At 35.7% G+C, this 20,105-nt stretch overlaps 1 protein-coding gene and 1 long non-coding RNA gene across 7 annotated transcripts; one reads left to right on the top strand and one right to left on the bottom strand.

The window, feature by feature from the left end:
• The first annotated feature begins 182 nt into the window (after nt 1–182).
• On the top strand, nt 183–18,499 carry PHYLLO (2-oxoglutarate decarboxylase/hydro-lyase/magnesium ion-binding protein). 6 transcript variants are annotated; one of them, XR_016530738.1, is made up of 29 exons: nt 183–493; nt 583–783; nt 938–1,149; nt 1,735–1,849; nt 1,976–2,092; nt 2,342–2,437; nt 3,667–3,726; nt 4,299–4,364; nt 5,031–5,135; nt 5,206–5,400; nt 6,755–6,853; nt 7,452–8,018; nt 8,964–9,188; nt 9,558–9,860; nt 10,301–10,368; nt 11,276–11,434; nt 13,051–13,176; nt 13,305–13,436; nt 13,548–13,671; nt 13,859–14,014; nt 14,111–14,353; nt 14,503–14,670; nt 14,880–15,023; nt 15,504–15,965; nt 16,138–16,457; nt 16,537–16,694; nt 16,778–16,885; nt 17,741–18,024; nt 18,137–18,499. XR_016530738.1 is itself a non-coding variant. In XM_039037448.2 (29 exons), exons 1-29 carry the CDS (start codon nt 326–328, stop codon nt 18,139–18,141), a joined length of 5,178 nt encoding a protein of 1,725 aa, XP_038893376.1. In that variant the 5' UTR covers nt 183–325; the 3' UTR covers nt 18,142–18,499. The 6 variants fall into 6 exon arrangements, 5 of the variants coding, with proteins under 5 accessions (XP_038893376.1, XP_038893377.1, XP_038893379.1 ...); XM_039037448.2 differs by having other exon boundaries at nt 16,149–16,457; nt 16,775–16,885; XM_039037449.2 differs by having other exon boundaries at nt 16,149–16,457.
• Nucleotides 12,830–14,937, bottom strand: LOC150035234 (uncharacterized). Its single transcript, XR_016530739.1, has 2 exons — nt 14,797–14,937; nt 12,830–14,655 (listed from the first exon to the last, which is right to left on the bottom strand). It is a non-coding gene; the product is annotated as an uncharacterized LOC150035234 (long non-coding RNA).
• Nucleotides 18,500–20,105: the final 1,606 nt, after the last annotated feature.

The following is a 20,105-nucleotide window of genomic DNA, read 5'->3' on the forward strand; positions in this document are numbered from 1 at the left end:
ATTTTTTTTCTAAAGAAAAACTTCCAATGCGTCATTATCATCAATAGCCCCTTACTTTTTCGGTAACCCTTTTCAGAAATATAACCCCTTTTCATAATGTACCTCAAGAGCTACTGTTTAGATGATAATAGTGATGGCCAAAAGTCAGTCTTAAAAGAACGGCCTACCTGTCGCATGAGGATATTGTTGCTAACGTGCAGTCATATTATTGTCCTTAAAAATTGAAAATTCTCTTATCGTCGTCTCTCCCAAACATTTTCGTTATCTTCTTCTCTCTGAGAATCTTTCCTTTCTCTCTCGCGGGGTTTTGCATCAACCACACACAATGCAAGCTGACAGTCTAAGAATACATAAGCTTGCTGTTCTGCATCCAGTGAGACCTTTCATTACAGATTCTTTCCCGCGCTCAAAGCTCTTCTCTTCTTTCGCTCTTATTCCCAAAGGTTCCCGCCAACCAGCTTCCTTCCGCTTGCCTCAGAATTCCTGCTTCAAGGTTCATAGTTGAATCATTATTTGTAAACTTTACTTTTTTTTTTTTCTTTCCAATTTTCTGTTTAAAATTTGAGCTTTTTGGTTGCTTAGTGTGTGCGGTATGACAGTCCAGTAATGGGTGCAACGGAATTATCTGATCTTGAAGATGTGGAGTTTTTGGTGGAGATGTGCATTACGCATACACTACCACCGGCTCTGACGCTTAAGCAGGGGCTGGAGAGTATAAGTGAGGCCATTGAAAAGTTGAAATTAGAACCTCCACGTTCTTCCCACGGAGTTTTCAGGTTTCAGGTAAGTTTTTGTTTGTATTTCGTTCACTTCTCTCGGGTATTTGTATTTGGAGTAGAATGAGCCTGAAAATGCAGCCAAAAGTTTAAATGGTTATCAACAGTTTCTTCGTTTGGTTTGTACCTTGTTCAACGGTGAACAAATGATGAATTTGCAGGTGGCTGTTCCCCCGAGTACAAGAGCTCTTTTGTGGTTCTGTTGTCAACCAGAGTCATCTGAAGTGTATCCTATCTTTTTCCTTTCCAATGAGAAGGACGCCACCATTAAGTCTCTATACTTGAATGATACTCGCGGTGTTTTTGGAATTGGTACTGCAATTTACTTTGCAAACTTGTCTTCTACTTCATCAAAACGAAGTACATTGAAAAGGTTCCTTTCATCCTTTACCTCCAGTTTACTGATTTAGTTACTAGAATCAGCATTATTTTAAAAGGAAAGCGTATTAGGATGCTGCTGCATATGTTTTCTATTACGGTAGCAGGCATGGAAAAGATTATGCCTGAAAATTTGAAAAAAATTTTCAAGTCATCCAATAAGTTGGGAATTTGCATTTTTGCAGATCAACTGTGGTCCAATTTTAAAGTTTTGTGGAGAGTAGATCCATAATTTAGCTTTTTTGGTAAAATGCCCATGACAAATTAATTTATTTTTCTCTACTCAATCGATCAAGACATTAGAAACTCTTTGAAAGGTTTTAGGTTTAAATCTTTGTCATATTGAATGAAAAATTAATGTATTGGTTCCCCTTGTTCTTGAATTGTATTTTTGAATCTCTGGTTTTAAGTTTTTAAAAACATTGGCATTTACTGCATGTCTTAATTACTTCTAACTGAATATTGTACTATACCTATTGTTATGGATTATGGGTGTGCAAAATGCTGTTGTATCTGATTCACCATTCAATGTCCCTGAAATCTCGGCCTACTCAAGCTTATTCTATTACTTTTTACGAAGGTATCTCATGAATGATTCAGCTCCTATTATGGCTTATGGTTTTGTTAACGATAATACCGGGGAGATATCTTCATTGAAGAACGAGGCTGGTCATTCATGCTTTTGCATTCCCCAAGTAAATTTTTGTCTGAATTTATTTGATGCCAGAATTATGCCATTGATATGGTCATCCTGTTACATTAGTTAATTCTTTGGAGGAATACGTGCTTATAATATCCTTAAATTATTCTTGTCTTCATAGATTGAGTTGAGTGAGTACGAGGGCATTTCTGTTCTCTCTGCAACACTTGCTTGGAGTGAATCTTTTCCTTGTACATTTGAGGAAGCTATCCATTCTTTGGGCTCATCTATCTACCAGGTATCTTGGGCTGCGGCTTTATGTTCATGCCATATTTCCCTAATTTCATTCTAGTCCAATATTGTTAGATCACTTACAAGATTCGGATAACCATGATCTAATTTGTCTTGGATATGGAACCTATAATAATAATCAAGATAATTGAGAACATGAAGAGATTTAGCTTTTATGGACCTTTTGACCTGCATATTATATTGTTGATGTGCTAGCTTGATAATACTAAATGATTATTTTGTGGCATATGTGCAGATCAGTACTAATTTTCCATCTAAAGGAAACTGCCAGTACAAATATATAAGATCTTCATTAACAGCTTCAAAACTTGTGGACAGAACAAATCAGATGGTATAGATTTTAATATTTGCTGATACTAATTTGATAGAACGTCATGTATGAATTATTGATTTTATTTGCATTTAGTCGATTAACCAGGTCTATGCATTAGGTAACAACTTTTTTCAATTACTTGAAATAGAGCTTGTTGCATTCATTAAGATGTATGCTACCAGTAGTTCTTATAATTGAAGTGACTAGTCAGCGAGTGGTGTGTACTGTACATGTTGTAGATTTTTTAGGCACAATTCTCTAGTGTGCATTATAGATAATTAAAACTAATATTTGTTATTTTCCCTATCTTTTGCCTAGATTTCCTGCCCTATTCCTATACGAAAAAAATGATTGGAAAGGAGACTACAAATTGTAGTATTAACTTTGACATGTTTGGCTATCTTAACAAAGGTTGAGATTTTGGTCGATTTATTAAGTGGGCACTGAAAAGAAGAGGGCATTGTAGAATTATGCAGTTTCAGCGTTATGTTTGGCTATTTGGTTCGTAAAAATGAAAATAAGAAAAGCTCTTGAGGATAAACGTGTGAATATTGATCATGTAGGGGATTGAAGTCATTCATTTTTTGCCGAACAATGTGAAAACTAAAGCATCACCTTCAGATTTTAGTGTAAACTTTCCCCCCCATTATTTTAGATTGGCAAATGAAATGTATTTTGTATTTCTTTGCGATGCTTCCCTATCTGTTTGTGCCATAGTAATTATCCTTTTTACTTATTAAATAGTTTGGTTTGTTTCCTATAAAGTACAATATATAAATCGTAATTGCACCTCATTATGATTGACTAAAGAAAAACTCTACCAGATTCTTTCAAGACGGATATTGCCAATGCAAGACTTGCATCTTCTTGCTTTTGCACTTGTTTTCCCTCTATCTAGGGAGATATATATGTTGGATGCGTTGGGAGGATGGAAATGATTGTAAGATGATGGTACCCTCTGAGTATCATTTTCCTTTCAACGTGTGGGTCCAACTACCTTGAGATCTGGGTTTGCATGTGGATCTCAAAGTTACATAGATAACAACGTTATTTTCTCCAGTATTATTATGTTTCTTTCATGTTACAAGTAGCCTGACTATTCCGGTTTTGATTGAACTTAACGACGGTTTTTCTTTTCCCTCAAAATCACTTAGACAAAAGAATATATTTCCTAGAAAGCATAGAAATTATATGGAGTTGTATGTTTTGGTTCTCACCATTCTCATTTAAGAGTACAAATATTGTAGGCATACATGAAAGTGCTTTCTGTAGCTGGTGAAAGTTTCAGGACTGGCATCATGGAAATGGTATCTTCTCTTTCTGGTAATCTTTCATCCTTCAATCATTGGATTCTTGATTTAATTTGGCAGAGTTCCTGCTATAGTTTTCAAACCTGATATTTTTTTTAGTTATGGACCTTACTCTCAGTTTTATAGCTTGTTGTCTGCTGATCCATCTAGATTACAAAAGCAAAAGCACATTAGCAACTGATGGTTTGTGATAATTGAAAACTATTATGTTTTTTATATTTCAAATTGTAAAATGGATCTAATAGCTTTTCAGTATCCAGTCTCATAAATCAATAGTATGAATAAGTTCAGTTCACATATCCTTCTTCATTAAGCTATGCAGTTAAGAATAACAGTAAAAAAATAATGAGGCTTTGATGAAAATTTCTACTATAGCCCTCTGGAAAAGAGAACAAATGGAACATGCTCCAGTAAAACAGACATTGTTCATGCTAGTTTTTTTTAGAATTCAAGGGCACAGTTGTACAACCTATAGAATAGATCCTGTTCAAGTAAGGTTGTTTGTGCTAGTTCAACATGACAGATGTGTCTATGGTTCAATTCTTTAATAACTATCACAATCATTGCAGGAGTCTGCACTCTCCCATCAATTCTGCATTAGGGTTTCACCAAACGTTGCCGTTGCATGTAATATGGTGAGGTTCCAAGCTTCTGAAAGTGCAGAACGGTGTAAAATTATGATTAAATACGTATAACTGTCCTTCGTTACTTAGATTATCCTCAAGTGATTCACTACTATATGATCTGACTTCTCTGTCTTTCCAGTGGTTTTTTTATGCTTGTATACTGTACTCATGTGGCTGCTACTTTCTTTTAAAGTTTTGTTATTTAGTTTCATTGAAAATTATTACGGAGATCAGTTATTTTCCCTTCCTCATCTGACTTTGCCTCCCCAACTTTTGAATTGGGCGGTGTTTCACTGTGGTTTTTGACAAAATGCGTTAGTTTTGTATATTATCTGAGCCAATGATGTTGGTGCACCCAATGGGATGAGGCTTCAAGCCAACCAGATTTTTGAATCAAGATTGCACATAACCTATTGATTTATTGTTATGAAGTTGTTTATTATTGTTATTATTCTTTTGGTAAGAAACAGAAAGGTATGTATTAATCACAAAATGAACAGCCTAGAGGCAGAGAGGCGAGAATCCCCTCCCCAAAAGAACTAAGTATCATAGCCTCCCAGTTATGGAGGATTTGAGCAAGACTGATCCTTGTGCCTAAGAGTCCATAAACTAATTTGTTCAATATTGTTAAAAAGTTGTTTATTCTCCATCTAATATGACCCTTTCAACCATCAGTTGGATCATATCAACGAAAATGTTCACTCAGAGCAAGAGCATGCCAACATTAATGCTGTCTGGGCATCGCTCATAGTTGAAGAATGTTCTCGTCTTGGTTTGACGGTATGTATACTATTCATAAATATTTTCCATCAACATGGATGCAGACAGATCTGACTGTTATTCACTCTAGTATTTTTGCATAGCTCCTGGATCAAGATCATCCCCTCTTGCCGTCGCTGCTGCAAGTCATCCCCTGATAACATGTATCGCATGCTTTGATGAACGCTCTCTTGCTTTTCATGCGATTGGATATGCCAAAGGATCTCATAGCCCAGCAGTCGTAATCACATCGTCAGGCACTGCTGTTTCAAATCTTCTTCCTGCTGTGAGTCACATTGAGCATATCATGAAATAATATTCACTATTTTATGAAAATTAATTAAACAGTTTTTAACCTATGTAATGAAGTTACCTATGTCTTTCCAATGCTTTGGAGGCTTTGAATCCTGTCGAGGACAGGAAGCTCTTTTGAGCTTGACAAATTCAAGCCCAGGTTTGCATTGCCTAAGGATCTCGACTTTTGTATATACTTAAGAAACAAAGTTGTCCTCTCTCTCTCTCTTCTTAAATGGGAAACATTCCATCTGTCTCTTATCAGTTTGAATGTATGTAAGTTGAAGAAGAAAAGACTAACATTGAAATGCTTGGTCTCCAAAATTCAAAAGTTGTCAAATATATATCCTGGCACTAAATATTTGGTCTTAGTGGAATTTGAAACTAAGATGCTCTATTTGCCTAATTGAAGCTTTTCTATCTTCGTTTTCAGTGGTTACAAAATGGAATCTTTTAATACCAGTTTTGGTGCAGATCAGACTAGTTTAGATTTTAAATGTATTTTCCAGTTAGTAATACATTCAAAACTCTCGTATCTGGACATTGAAAAATGACTTATAGACATGTTAACAATTACTAATTAGGGAGTTAGATATATAATTGCTCAATAGCCAATAAACTTGAGTTTTTTGTATGGATGACTTTTGCAGAAGGACCTTTATGATTGATGACCCATCCCCCACAAATGTATGAAATTTAATCTTTTGCTTACGTCACAATGCACTATTGCATTTTTATACCTTATCCCGTTAGGATCGGTCATGTTTATCGCAGTGTTAACATGATGGCCACTCTCTATCACAATCTTCATTTTTTCAGAAAAAACCCAACAAACTAGAGAAAAATAGGAGAAACAAAACAAATATTTTATAACGTATCGCGTTAGAGATGACCATGTAGCACGCGATAATAATCTCTATCGCAATATGTATTTTTCTCACCCAAAAACACAACAAATTTCGAGAAAAATGGGGAAAACACAACAGAAAACTAAAAATAAAGATGGCCATTGCGTTACGGCTACGATGGACATGGCTATCCTAACGCAATAAGTTCTAAAATGCGATAGTGCATTTTGACGTAAGCAGAAGGTTAGATTTCATACATATGTGGGAGGTAGGTCATTAAACACTAAGGGACTTGTGAATGGGTCATTCGTATAAAAAAAACTCCAATAAACTTGGTGGTTAACAAAATTTACCTTTCTGGTTATGAGGAACAGAACTAAAATGTAGCTGTAGCTATTATGATGACTAGGCTCTTTAGCCAGCAGTTAGCTATTTGAGCAGCCTACATGAGAGGAAGTTCCATAATTTTGTCTCAATTTATAATTGGTAATTTTGTAGGTTGTTGAAGCCAGTCAAGATTTTCTTCCTCTTTTATTGCTCACAGCTGATCGTCCCCTGGAGCTACAGGATGCAGGAGCAAATCAAGCTATTAATCAGGTATTTATACTAAGTTGCTGATTTTCCTATTTTATTTCTATCTTTTATTGTTCAATCCCCTTACTGGTACAAGTTTTTTGTTTAAAAGAATTTAACATGACCTTGTATTAACGTTTGCATTGTGATCAAATTGTATTGCTATTAAAAAGATGTCTTTTGTCACAATCACTTATGTGGTAGTGACAAAAGATAATGTTATATCTGCAACAACCAAGTATATGAGAAGGCTACGTAATTATGATGCAACGATAATAGTAGATTCATTATCACTTTTCTTTAGCATTTCAACAAGTATATGAGAAGGCTACATAAATATCTGTCAAGAGTTCCGTTAACATTTCATTTGGTCTCTAACCTATACTGATCTTAGTGTCTGATTAATGATTTTAGAGTTAAAATCAATTATCCTTTTTCTTTTTATAATTTGAGGCAATAGCATGTTCTACCACCTTCCAGGATATTGAGAAGGCTACCTTTCCAGTGTTGTGTGCTTGGTTCATGTTATATTTCTTGTCTGGTGGATCCCAGCCTTCCAGTATGATTTAACTTGCAACTTTTTTATGGTTTATCTGATTAAAGTATTTGAAGTTGTTCATAGGTAAACCATTTTGGTTCATTTGTGAGGTTCTTCTTCAGTCTTCCTGCTCCAACTGATCAAATTCCCGCTAGAATGGTACTTACCACTCTTGATTCTGCCGTACATTGGGCAACCTCTTCACCCTGTGGCCCCGTTCACATAAACTGTCCATTTAGAGAGCCACTGGAAAATAGTCCAAGTCCATGGAATTTGAGTTGCTTAAATGGATTACACATTTGGTTATCAAGCACCGAAGTTTTTACAAAATATATTCGACTTGAAGCGTCTCCAACGTCTATTGATACTTTTGGTCATATGGCAGAGGTTTTGAAAGTAATCCATGGAGCCAAAAATGGAATTCTACTTCTTGGATCAATTCAATCAGAGGATGAGATATGGGCTGCTTTTCTATTGGCCAAGCATATTTCATGGCCTATAGTGGCTGATGTATTATCTGGTTTACGATTAAGAAAGAGTTTGACTTCTTTCCTAGAAATGGAAAATAACTTTTTCTTTGTCGATCACCTTGATCATGCATTGCTTTCTGATTTGGTGAGAAAATGGCTAAAATTTGACGTGATTATTCAGGTAATACTTACATTATTTTCTTCTTATACTCTCTTTTCACTCTCCTCAATTAAAGCCCAACATAAGCCTCACAGTAGTGCATCTTTATCTTCCAGAATAAAAATTAGGACCCTTAATTATTAAGGAAAAGCACATTGGAGGCTTTTAATGTGGGTTTACAATGAGTCTTTTATGATGAGGAAAGGCTTTGGGAGGAGGCTTGGGCATTGGTTTGGTTCAATGCGTCCAATTGGGTGTCTGTCACCAAGGACTTTAGTAATTACCCTTGATCTCTCATTCTTTTGAATTGGAGCCCCTTTTTGTAATTATCATGTGTTTTTTCTGCTTTTTGTTGTTCTTTTGGCTCCTTTTGGTTTGAGATTTTCTTTGTTGTATTGCATTGCCCTTGTCTTTCATTTGTTCTTAAATAAAATTGTTCTTCTCGTTTAAAAAATGTGATCTTGAATGAATGCTGAGTGAAAATAAAGGAGAAAGGATAATATCATGGCATAATACTTAGGTCTTGGAATGTAACAAATGTATGTACTTAATGAGTATAGGATATATCTTATTTCGAACGTCCAAGTTGTATTGGCATAATGATGACGTACACTAAGTACATTTTTTGAAGGTGAAAATAATGATTGTAAGTAAAGTATTTTTTTGATCATTATCCACATTTTGTAAGGTAGCTTATAATAAATGAGAAGATTCAACGTTAAATTCATTTAATATAGAATTGTAAAATAGTAGTATGATATATTTCCATGAAAAGTTGATCTAAATGTGAACTAGAGCCATTTCGGGAGTTAGTTTTAGGGTTCTGAAATGAAGACAGCTATTCAGTGGCACCTGTTACTTTCAATTTACCACTAGGTCATATTTGATGAACAAAAAGCTTCCAAGAATCACCTTGATACGTTCCTTCCATATGTCAATTAGCTCAATATTTCAAAATGTTTACAGATTGGAAGCAGGGTAACAAGCAAACGCATTTCGAAGATGCTTGAGGACTGCAGTCCCTGTTCATACATCATGGTTGATAAGTATCCAGGTCGTCACGATCCATCACATATTGTAACCCATAGAATCCAAAGCACCGTCTTAGAATTTGTTGGTTGTTTACTTAAAGCTGGTTTTCCTCTCAGTAGGAGCAAGTGGACTACTACTTTACGAGCATTGAACATGATGGTAATTTAACTGATCTCCAGCAGTAGATTTCCATTTTTTTTGTTCTGGAGTCGTATCTTGAGGGGAACTAGCATAACTGAGAATAAAGTTTTACAATATAGAACGCTAGTATACTGTTGTTAAACTGAAAGCCACAATCCGTACTTTGTTATTCCTCTCAAACTAGATGAACTTCAGTTTGTTATTCATCTCCTACAAGGCAATATTTTCTGTTGTGTTATATGATGGTGAAGACAATGTTTATAATCTTTTGATGTTATAATTAGATGTGGATTTTTGTCTTGTCAAAGAAAATGGTGATACTTGAGTATTTCATGGTTGCACTTTCTAATTTTTCTCATTTCCAGAATGACTTCGCCTATTTTACAGGTTGAGTGGGAAATACAATTTCAAATTTCTGCTAACTACTCTCTGTCTGAGCCACAAGTTGCTCAGGTAATCTCAGAAGCACTTCCATGTGATTCTGTTCTGTTCCTGGGGAACAGCATGCCAATCCGTGATGTAGATATGTATGCATATGGTTGGTCAAAATGCAACGACAGTGTAGCGGCTAGACAATTAAACTTACAACTTCCATTTTGCTGGACATGGACTTCTGGGAATAGAGGAGCCAGTGGTATTGACGGACTTCTTAGCACAGCAGTTGGTTTTTCTGTCGGATGCAACAAACGAGTATGTCGCTAGAATTTGTTTGTACAATTTTATTTGCAAACAAATCACTTACTGGGCTTATGGGTTATATAAAGGACTATACGATTCATTATATATGTCATGTTAATGCAGTTTCAAGTTTCCTTTTCCATATATCATATTTCAAGTAAGGTAACGGCCAGGCCATGTACAAAATCTACATAGATATTGCATTATTATACCTGAAGTCTTTTGTTCTGTTAATATCAAACAAGTCATGGGCATACTATTTTTTCTTCCCTTTTGAGTGAGTATTATTTGGCATGACAACCATAAGGGAACAAATTGACGTAATAATTATACTTTCATTTTGCTTATGTTGCTATTCCATGAATCTTGTGGGTTTTTTTACATGAGAATATATATGGTTATTTCTTCATCTTTCTTTCTCCTCAATCCTTTCATGTTTCGATCAATATCAGGTGCTTTGTCTAGTTGGAGACATTTCTTTCCTGCATGATACAAATGGCTTAGCAATTTTGAACCAGAGGTATGAAAATGAAAGGAAAAAATATCTCTTAGCCTTGTGTTATGTTAGGTTTCAATTTATCCTGCAAGCAGAAAAACCCAATGGATGCTAGAAAAGGGGGGAATAACGACTTGCCTGATAGTCTATAGATTGATGTATGAGAAAGATACCAAAGCTTTCCACAATTCCAACTATATCACAATGAAAAAGAAGAACAAAATAAACGACAATTCAGAAACATAAAAACCAGGCACATTCCAGAGAGCATGAGATCCTCTCCAAGTTCAGAACTTACGAACTCTTCGAACCCCAAAACCAAGGCTCCTAAACCTTCATAAACCACTCGGGTTCCCAGCTAGCCCCACACTTCTCATGTAACAGAATTCTACATTCCACTAACGACTTGTTAGCTGTGAAGACTCTTTTTGACCCTTGCTTGCTTACATGTGCATAATTGGGGTCTTACATGTGACCTAAACCATGCTTCTATTTTCAGGAATTAACATCCTTTAAAGTAGCTTTGGGTTTCTCTCTCTCTCTCTCTCTCTTCCTTTTTTTTGGGTTTTGTGTTATTTTATCATTTAGCTCTCTTGATTGAGGTCTTTACAATATCTTTTTCTTTCCTTTATAGGAGGGTGTGTATTTTTCCAAGTTTGCACTCTTTAGCATCTTATAGTATTTTGAGCAATACCTGGATGTACCCATTTTTATGCATCCAAATTTCTATTACACACAAAAAAATAAATTAAAATATTTCAAGAAGTAGAATTTGATGTAGGTAAATTATGATTGGACAATTTGGTGAGATGCACAAAGATAGATGCAGCCTGGGATGCACCTAAGTTTTTTTTCTATTACTTTTCCTTCATTGTACTTTTATTAAAAAACGGTTTCATGCTAATTGTTTAGTTACTTACTGTCTCTGAAGGATGGCGAGGAAACCTGTGACTGTAGTTGTAATCAATAATAATGGTGGGGCAATCTTCAGTCTCCTTCCTATCAAGGACAAAGTAGAGGCAGCAATACTAGACCAATTCTTCCACACCTCTCACAAGGTTTCACTCCGAAGCCTATGTATGGCACATGGGTAAGAAATATGTATATACCTAAATATACTGTAATTGAATTTTTCATTTAATACGCTTTTGTCTCTTGTTGTTCATGCATAACCATGATTTAAGTGTTGGGACGGAAGTTAATTGGTCTATGTAGATCTTACAACATTTTTTATGTAAATTCTTCCGATACTGTTACAAATAAGGTCCTGCAGGATTCCAACAAGCAGTCTAAAACTATTATTCAAAAAGCTTTATTTTTTTTAACATGGAAAGGGAAAATGTTCACTGTACATTCAACATTAATAATTTTAAGCTTTTGTATCTTATCAGTATATCTTGAATATTTGAAAAGCTTAAAATTAACATCGGGTTTATCTTTTTTGTTGCTGTATCTGATTAGAGCAAATTGTCAGATTCAAATCTAAGCCTAATTTTATAGTTAGCATCTTTTAATGTACTGAACTGCAGGGTTGTGGATCCCATTTCTACTAGATCTTGAATTTTCAATTGTGGATATTTCTTGTGAACTTCTAATTCAACATTTGATGTGGGATCATTTTATGGGTGAAGAGCCTCTAAAATAACAGTAAAAGATTATAGAAGGTTGGTTTGCAAGTGGATAGTTATCCCATGAACATATAGTAGACACCTCGAGAAGATGCGAATTTTATTAGTAGGATTTTGTAAATGACATTAAAGTGTGATAGAAAATAAATGGAAAGCAGCGTGATATGCTGACATGATGACGTCTAATATGCAGTAATAATGCAAAAGTAGGGCTTATGTCAAACACATCGGCATTTATTTAAAAATCTGAAGCATTAGTATCTCAAGTTTTATTTTCTTTTTGCGCCTCCTTTGCAATAAAATTAACAATTAATTTTTTAGATTTATCAGATTCTGAAAAAATGTTGCCACTCGATTAGTGTTAATTCTATTATATTTTACTTCTTTGGGCACAACCACGTCAAGTACGAGAGCTTGACGCAGTATAAATGTGCAAGTTGCTGTGGCATGCTTGAGAGAGTAGAAGGAAGGCTGGTGGTGGTTTGGGGGGTCTGGTAGGGATCCGAAGAATCGTGATAATCTGATGTCAGATTCTCTTTGTACTGGGGATTCAATTGAAGGTCAGGTGCTTAATGGAAAATTAGTCATTGAAACAAATCAAGGCTCTCGGTTTCATGTGTGGGGTTTGCAAAGATCTACCATTGAAACAATTACCAGACGAACAACCATAGTGATGGTGAATCACATCTTAAATTGGAGACGAGTTCCTCAACCTAGGTGCAAACTTGCACTAGGCGTTCAATGATTACATATAAATAGGTCATACTACTGATGCTAGCATAATCTTGGATAATTCCCAATAAGCAAATTATGTGGGTGAAAAAAATTCATCAGGCATTATGATAATTTAGGGAACCTTTTAAAATAAAAAGAATGAACTTTTATTCAGAAAAATGAAAGAATGTACAATGACATACAAAAAAACTCGCAAAAAGGAGAATTGTAACTCGATCAACTAGGTAAAAGTTTGAAGAAGTTGTCCTTTTTCCTTTGCTGTGTATGTTTGCCTTTATCTCAGTTAACTCCTGCCATATTCTGTGTCAGTCTTGCTTCATTTTAACCTGAAATTGATATACAGCTTGAAGCATTTACATGTACGGACAAAGATGGAACTTCAAGATGCTTTATTTCAGTCTCATCATGAAGAAAATGACTGCATAATTGAGGTCGACAGTTCCATTGATGCCAATACTACCTTCCACAGGTTTTTAAAAAATAATCATTCAAATTAAATTCCTTTAGGTTGTTAGATTTTCCTCCCGTTATCAAAAAATATAACATCTTTCAAGGTTACAACTGTTATTTGCTAACACTTTATGGTCATCGTGCCAGTGTCTTGAGGAAGTTCACTTGTCAAGCAGTAGATCATGGTTTACGCATATTTTCAGGACTTCATTCTGAAGAATCTGTTTCATCTGGACTCTTCCTTTGCAAGATAAGTAGAATGGAATGCACATTGTTCAGGTGTTTACCCCTTCACCATATTAGGTTATCGATGCACTGAGTAGCTAGGATAACGGTAATTAGAGAAGTTTGGTTGACTAAATCCTCGTTCCCTCTTTCTTTGGGTGATAGAATCCCACTATGTGCTCCACCTACAACTGCATCTAGTTCTATTGATCAAGTCAGTCGGAAGTTCTTCAGAGAAGGTTTTATTTTGTCTTTGTATCTGGAGGATGGGAGTCTTGGCCTTGGTGAGGTTAGTTCTATTTATTCGTTGTGGCAAGCAATTGAGTGCCACTTTATTTAAGATTGATGATCCTTATATGAGCCTGCCAATTTCAAGCTTCCTATCAATCCTTGCGTACTTTACCCTAATAGCCCCTTGGGAAAGAGTAGAGTGAGTACATTACTAAATTACTTAATTTCCTGGTGCTATTCGACAGATTTCACCCCTTGACATCCACAGAGAGAGCCTACTAGATGTGGAAGAGCAACTTAAGTGTCTCATTCATATATTAAAGGGAGCGAAGATCAGGAGCTCCATTCCTCTGCTACGGGGTTCATTTTCTTCTTGGATTTTCCATGAACTGGGAATACCAGTAGGTGCTCCTATTTTCCAGCTCATCCAATTTTTCTTTTAAAATCGAAATTTTAAGTCAATAAAAGGACTCTTTCTCAATGTGAACCATATACAGCCAAGTTCAATCTATCCAAGTGTTAGATGTGGTTTGGAAATGGCTGTTCTCAATGCCATAGCAGGGAGAAAAGGTTGCAGCTTGTTAGATGTACTCCAGCATCAGTTAGATGAAGAAAAGAACTTGGCAACTTCGTCAAAAGTTCAAATTTGTGGGCTGTTGGATTCTGGTGGAACTCCATCTGAGGTTGCTCATGTTGCTAAGACACTGGCCGAAGAAGGATTTCCCACTATCAAGTTAAAGGCAAGCTGCATTACCATTTTCTGAAGATTCTCTCTTATTTTCTTTTTGCACCAGAAACCATAGTATTCTCTCTATCATGTATCTCAAGATATGTTGGTTTGTAGCAACCACGTTGACTTACTAATAGTTTAATCCTTAAACAATTGCAGGTAGCCAGACAAGGGAATGTAATGTATGATGCTGCAGTTGTACAGGAAATAAGGAAGAAGCTTGGCAACCAAATTGAACTCCGTGTTGATGCTAATCGGAACTGGAGCTATGAAGAAGCTATTTTATTTAGCTCTTTGGTGAAGGACTGTGGCCTGCAATATATTGAGGTACTACTCGTGAATGTCTGATTACATCTCATATATCTGAAATGATTGTGACATCTAAATTGTATGAACTTTTAAACAGATACTAAGATCTTAATACACAGTCGTCATGTATTTAAATGTTCGTACCTGCTATACTTCCTTTGCATTTCTTGCTAATCTGGTTACTATTTCGTCGTGTGGTCATGTTCCTCTTTAATTTCTCAATTCAGGAACCAGTTATGGATGAAGATGCTATTATTAAATTCTGTGAAGAGAGTGGTTTGCCTGTTGCACTGGATGAAACTCTCGATCATATTCAAGATAATCCTGTGAAAGAACTTGCGAAGTATGCCCATCCAGGAATTGTTGCTATAGTAAGTGACCTGTAAAACCCCCATTTCTGCAAGGAGCACTAGGAAGACTGGAATCAGCTATTCAAATTTAGAATGAGTAGTTCTCCGGAACTAATTCAGTGGTCAAATATACACAAGTACTATCAACTTTATATTGAAGATCCCCTATAGACCCTCTAATGCTCTCTTGGTCTTCATTTGTTGTGTATTTTGGATAGAGATTGTGCTAACCGTTTCCTCTTCTTCTCCTCTTACGGAATTGTTGTCCCCTGTATCATATGTTCATGGCCTGACTTCATGCCTAGCGTAGAAGAAAAGAAAATATGTTCACAAGACAACTCATTATAAAACAATTTAGAATAACCTGGAGAAATATAAATGATGTTAAAATATATGAACCAATGTGTTGTTATTAAAGATTTTCTGTTGTGAGGCTTCGCATCACTTCAGCATATATTATGTACTGATCTTGATTTTGGTCTGTTACGTAATTCCTTCTAGGTTATAAAACCAAGTGTCATTGGGGGATTTGAAAATGCAGCATTGGTAGCAAGGTGGGCACAGCAACACGGAAAAATGGCTGTTGTTAGTGCTGCATTTGAAAGTGGTGTAGGTTTGTCTGGATATATACACTTATCCTGTTATCTGGAGCTTCAGAATGCAGAAGTAAGAAAACTGATGAATATTCAACCAGCCCCATCTATAGCTCATGGTCTAGGAACTTACCGTTGGCTTGAAGAAGATGTAACTCTTGATCCTCTCAGAATTAGCCGTGACCCTCATAGTGGCATTGTTGAAGCATCTGTTGCTGAGGCTAATCGTCTTCTAAAAGGTTTTCAAATCAACCAGAAGTTTGTTTGTAAAAAATTTACTGAAGAGCAAGTATGTAGGTACAAATTAAGTGTAGACTCAAAGGGGTTCTCTTATTCAACAAAAGTTCTAGAGGTTGGACAAAGAACAAACGTAAGTAAGAGTTTTTGTTTTGTACTTTTTAATTTCTGTTCTGTTTCGCAGTTTAGTTTCTAGAACATAAGCATCTTCATGCATTTGTATCATCCATTTATTTGTTATCATTAAGCCTGCTTGACAATAATCGTGACTTGTATCATTATTTGCTTATATTCCCCCTACTTAGAGCTTGTGCAGGATAATGTGCTCTTCTTTCTTCATGGATTTCTTGGAACTGGTGAAGACTGGATTACAATCATGAAAGGCATCTCAGGTTCAGCCAGATGCATTTCTCTTGACCTTCCTGGTCATGGGGAATCAACAACACAAAAGAATGATTGTGATGTTCATGGTGTGGAGGAACCAAGTTATTCAATTGAGGTTATTGCTGATCTACTGTACAAGTTGATTCATCATCTTGCTCCTGGTAAAGGTATAGTTAACCTTGTAGGATATTCAATGGGGGCTAGGATTGCCATGTACATGGCCCTGAGATTTGGTGATAAGGTTGTTTATGAACCCTACTAATTTTCTAAGTTTTCATTTATGTTTTAGTTCTTAAGAAAGATTGATATTTGTTTTGAAGATTGGAAGAGCTGTTATAATATCTGGAAGCCCTGGATTAAAAGACAAGATGGCAAGGAGAATCCGTAGAGTTAAAGATGACTCTAGAGCACGAATCCTTAAGGTCTATGGCTTACAAAGATTTCTTGAGGCGTGGTATTGTGGAGAACTATGGAAAAGGTGAGTTTATTAGTTTGATTTGTCACTACCTTGAATGCTATTGCTAGCCTATACCTATGATCTTGTACTTTCAATCTTAGCAGTCTAAGAGAACATCCACATTATAGTCAAATTATTGCCAGCCGATTGAAGCATGATGACGTGCAGCATCTTGCAAAAGCTCTATCTGATTTAAGCATCGGAAGGCAGCCGTAAGTTTAAAATGGGTGACCATCGTATATTTTCATTTTTCAGCATCTAAAATATAAATCAAAATTACAATTGGGGACAATGTTGGTGAAAATGCACCAAAGCTCCTTTATTGCTACAGTTCTGCATGCATATTCAAACTACGGATTGATATACACGTAAAGTAACACTTTTGATTTTGCAAGTAGATTATAGATGCCAATAAAAACTTGAACCTATGGCATCTTTTTCCTCCCTCTGAAAGGAGGTTTTCATTGGTTTCATTGATTTAGTGAAAAGTTAAATACAAATTTTAGACCTCCTTGGGGGTTTATAAGAAGATTCCCCAGGTAGAGATAATTACAGAAAAAAGTGTACTTAGCTTTGTTATATACATCTCTTGGACCTTTTTCCTTCTCATTGAACATTTGCGAGTTGCTTCCTAACTATATGGACGTGTGAATGTTTGCACTGCATTCATCCAAAGGATTCTAGTTTTCCTTTTGAATCTACAGCCAACTAATAACTGAATGGAAGTATTTTTTTCCCCCTAGTCCTTCACAAGGCCATAGTAGGCTAGCTGCCGTATTAGGACCTTGAAGGAAGCGAATGGGGTTCTGACCACTGATTCTTGGCTAGAAAGCTCACCGCATCGAATACTGACTTGACTGCCCACAGATTTGTTAAGTTTTTGTTGTTAAATTTTTGGGGGAGAAAAAAAAATCATTGATATATGAAATAAAGGGAGGTCAAATTAAAGTTGAAATACTATAATCTTTAAAAGGTTGTTTACTTCACCAAATAATGCATGAAACAAAAGCGATTCTAAATTGTGGGATGAATTATATCAAGTATTCTTTTCCTCTTCTGCATGATAGGCAATTGTGGGATGAATTAAAATGCTGCAAAATACCTCTTTCAATCATTGTTGGGGAGAAGGATACAAAATTCAAGACAATTGCACAGCAAATTCTCTCTCAAATTGATATGGGCAAGAAGATCAAAGATGAACCAGTTGTTGACCTCCACGAAATAGTTGAGATCCCGGACTCGGGACATGCTGCCCATCTGGAGAATCCTCTTGATGTTATCAATGCATTGAGTAGATTTCTAATAAGGAGTAGAACACGGTGCTCTTACAATCCGGATTTCGCTGGTAGAGGTACCATTTTATAATCTTTGACATTCAAAAGTTAATCTTGACGTTGATGATGATAAATATAATGACTTCAAGCATAATCAATGGCTTGGTATTTGTCCCGTTTATTTGTTAGGCTAAGTTGAAATTACGCATGAGAGCCACCTTCTGTAAGGGCACCGCTGCCTGTGTTCGGCATCAAATAAGAGAGTAGGGATTCAGATTCTACAAATTAGGTGGTTCCTCAAGTCCTGGACACGTCATATGCCAAAATGTATAGATTTTTAGCGTTTTATCATCACAGCCTCGTAGGCAATTATATGGGTCAGTCATATACAAATTTCTTTTGATTGCCTATAAGTATTGATTGCTTTTCTGTTATTTTACTAAGGGAATGATCTCTCTGAACTGCCTTGAAAATCTTGTATGTTACTGTGAACTGATTTTACAAAGGAATTTGATGTACACCTAAGAGATGAACACGTCCTCCTGATGTGAAGTATTGGGGTTTCTTGTTATATACATTTAGGTTTGAGAATCACGTAGTTAGATCCCAAAATAACATACTAAGTTGATAGAATGCCCCGAAATATGAAAGAGAGAATTATTAAAAGAAAAAAAAAAAAAAAAAAAAAAAAAAAAAAAAAAAACAATATTTCTTAGAGGCATACTTGGACTAGGAGTTGGACGAAACTTTATTATAGGATATAGTGCTGGAGCAGAAATATCAAAAGGAACAATGTACTCATAGTTTAAGGTGGAAAACAGTAATCCAACTTGTAGAAATTTTTTTTCCAAGGATTGAGATTCTTCTGCCTGACTAGAAAATGGAATTTCCATTCTTCTGTCAATGTTCTTTCTGTTTTATTGACAAACACAAGTTCTTGGATTGGAAAATCTTCGAAAGGTTCCTTTTTGATTGGTACAAATCTTAGATTGTAGGAACTCTATTGTTACAGGAAACGTCTGAGATGCCCCCCCTTAAAACCAATTTAGTCAAGAAAGAAACGAAGTAGGGGAAACGTCTAAACATATCTTAATCCTGCCATTGACTCAAGTTAAAAACTGTCTGCAACACAGCCCAAAGCAATAAAACTACAGCTGAGGCCATAAATCCCATAGAATAATAGCTGCAAAACTTGGCAATTTTTGGCTTATTAGTAGCAAGCATCAACGCATTGGATGCGCCTGAGAATGCCATCACAATTGAAAGTAGAAAGCCATGAAATGTTGATGGAAGGCCTTTGAAGATTATAGCAGGCACAGGATTCCCATTCACCTGCTCATAAGGAAACAAGAGAATAAGGATGACTGTTTTGAAGGAGAAGCACAATATACAGTGCAGAAGATTGGTTGAAATGTCCAAGCTTGAATATTTCTGACCAAGGTTATGGAAATGCTGGGCAAAAGAAGTTTCTGGACTTGTATTGATAACTCCAGCGTTCTTCATTGCAAGAAAATATAAGGGAACCTTCATTGGGAATCTGTGTTATGTAGATATATTTTATAGTTGTAGAAGAGTATTTTGAAGCTGCTTCTGGTAGGAAATTTCTTATAGACGTGACCCATGAGGAGAAAAAAAAAGTCTTCGTGAGAATCTTCCAGGAAACTCCTTAAAGCATGGCTATTGATTTTTGAAGCTTCTGGGAATTGATGGAAGAGAGGAAGAAGACGTAAAGTGTAAAGAAAAGAGTTAAAGTGGAAATGGAAAGAAAAGTAAATGAAAGAGAATCCTAAGAGCCATGGCCCATGGAAATATGTGTATCCTTCTCCCGACAGAAAATATTGACTTGTTTGCTTGCAAATTACGTAGAAATTTCCTAAATAAATTCACTGTTAATCAAACTTTTTTCCCCTTCAGAATGTGATATCATAATTCACAACAAATGGGCAGGAAAATTTTGAGATATGGGCTTGTTTGGTTGCTTTTAGATTCAATGAGTTTAGTGAATATCTGTTTGATAGACCCCGAATTCTATTTTTAAAAATTATTTTAAGATAATATGATCTAAATATTATAAATTCTGAAAATAATATTTTTATGTTTTCACTGTATCTAAAATTTAAATTTTAAAATGTAAATGAAAATAAAAATATTTAATATA

The sequence above is a fragment of the Benincasa hispida genome, chromosome 7 (assembly GCF_027475165.1).
Source record: "Benincasa hispida cultivar pf3 chromosome 7, pf3_genome.v1.1, whole genome shotgun sequence".
Classification (NCBI taxonomy): domain Eukaryota; kingdom Viridiplantae; phylum Streptophyta; class Magnoliopsida; order Cucurbitales; family Cucurbitaceae; genus Benincasa; species Benincasa hispida.

What these genes read in the sequence shown, in the direction of transcription:
- PHYLLO (XM_039037448.2), top strand. Translation starts at nt 326, where the DNA reads ATGCAAGCTGACAGTCTAAGAATACATAAGCTTGCTGTTCTGCATCCA. An exon ending in TTAGCAATTTTGAACCAGAG is followed by an intron (nt 10,369 to 11,275) that starts GTATGAAAATGA and finishes CTGTCTCTGAAG; the next exon opens with GATGGCGAGGAAACCTGTGA. An exon ending in TGTGGAGAACTATGGAAAAG is followed by an intron (nt 16,695 to 16,774) that starts GTGAGTTTATTA and finishes TTTCAATCTTAG; the next exon opens with CAGTCTAAGAGAACATCCAC.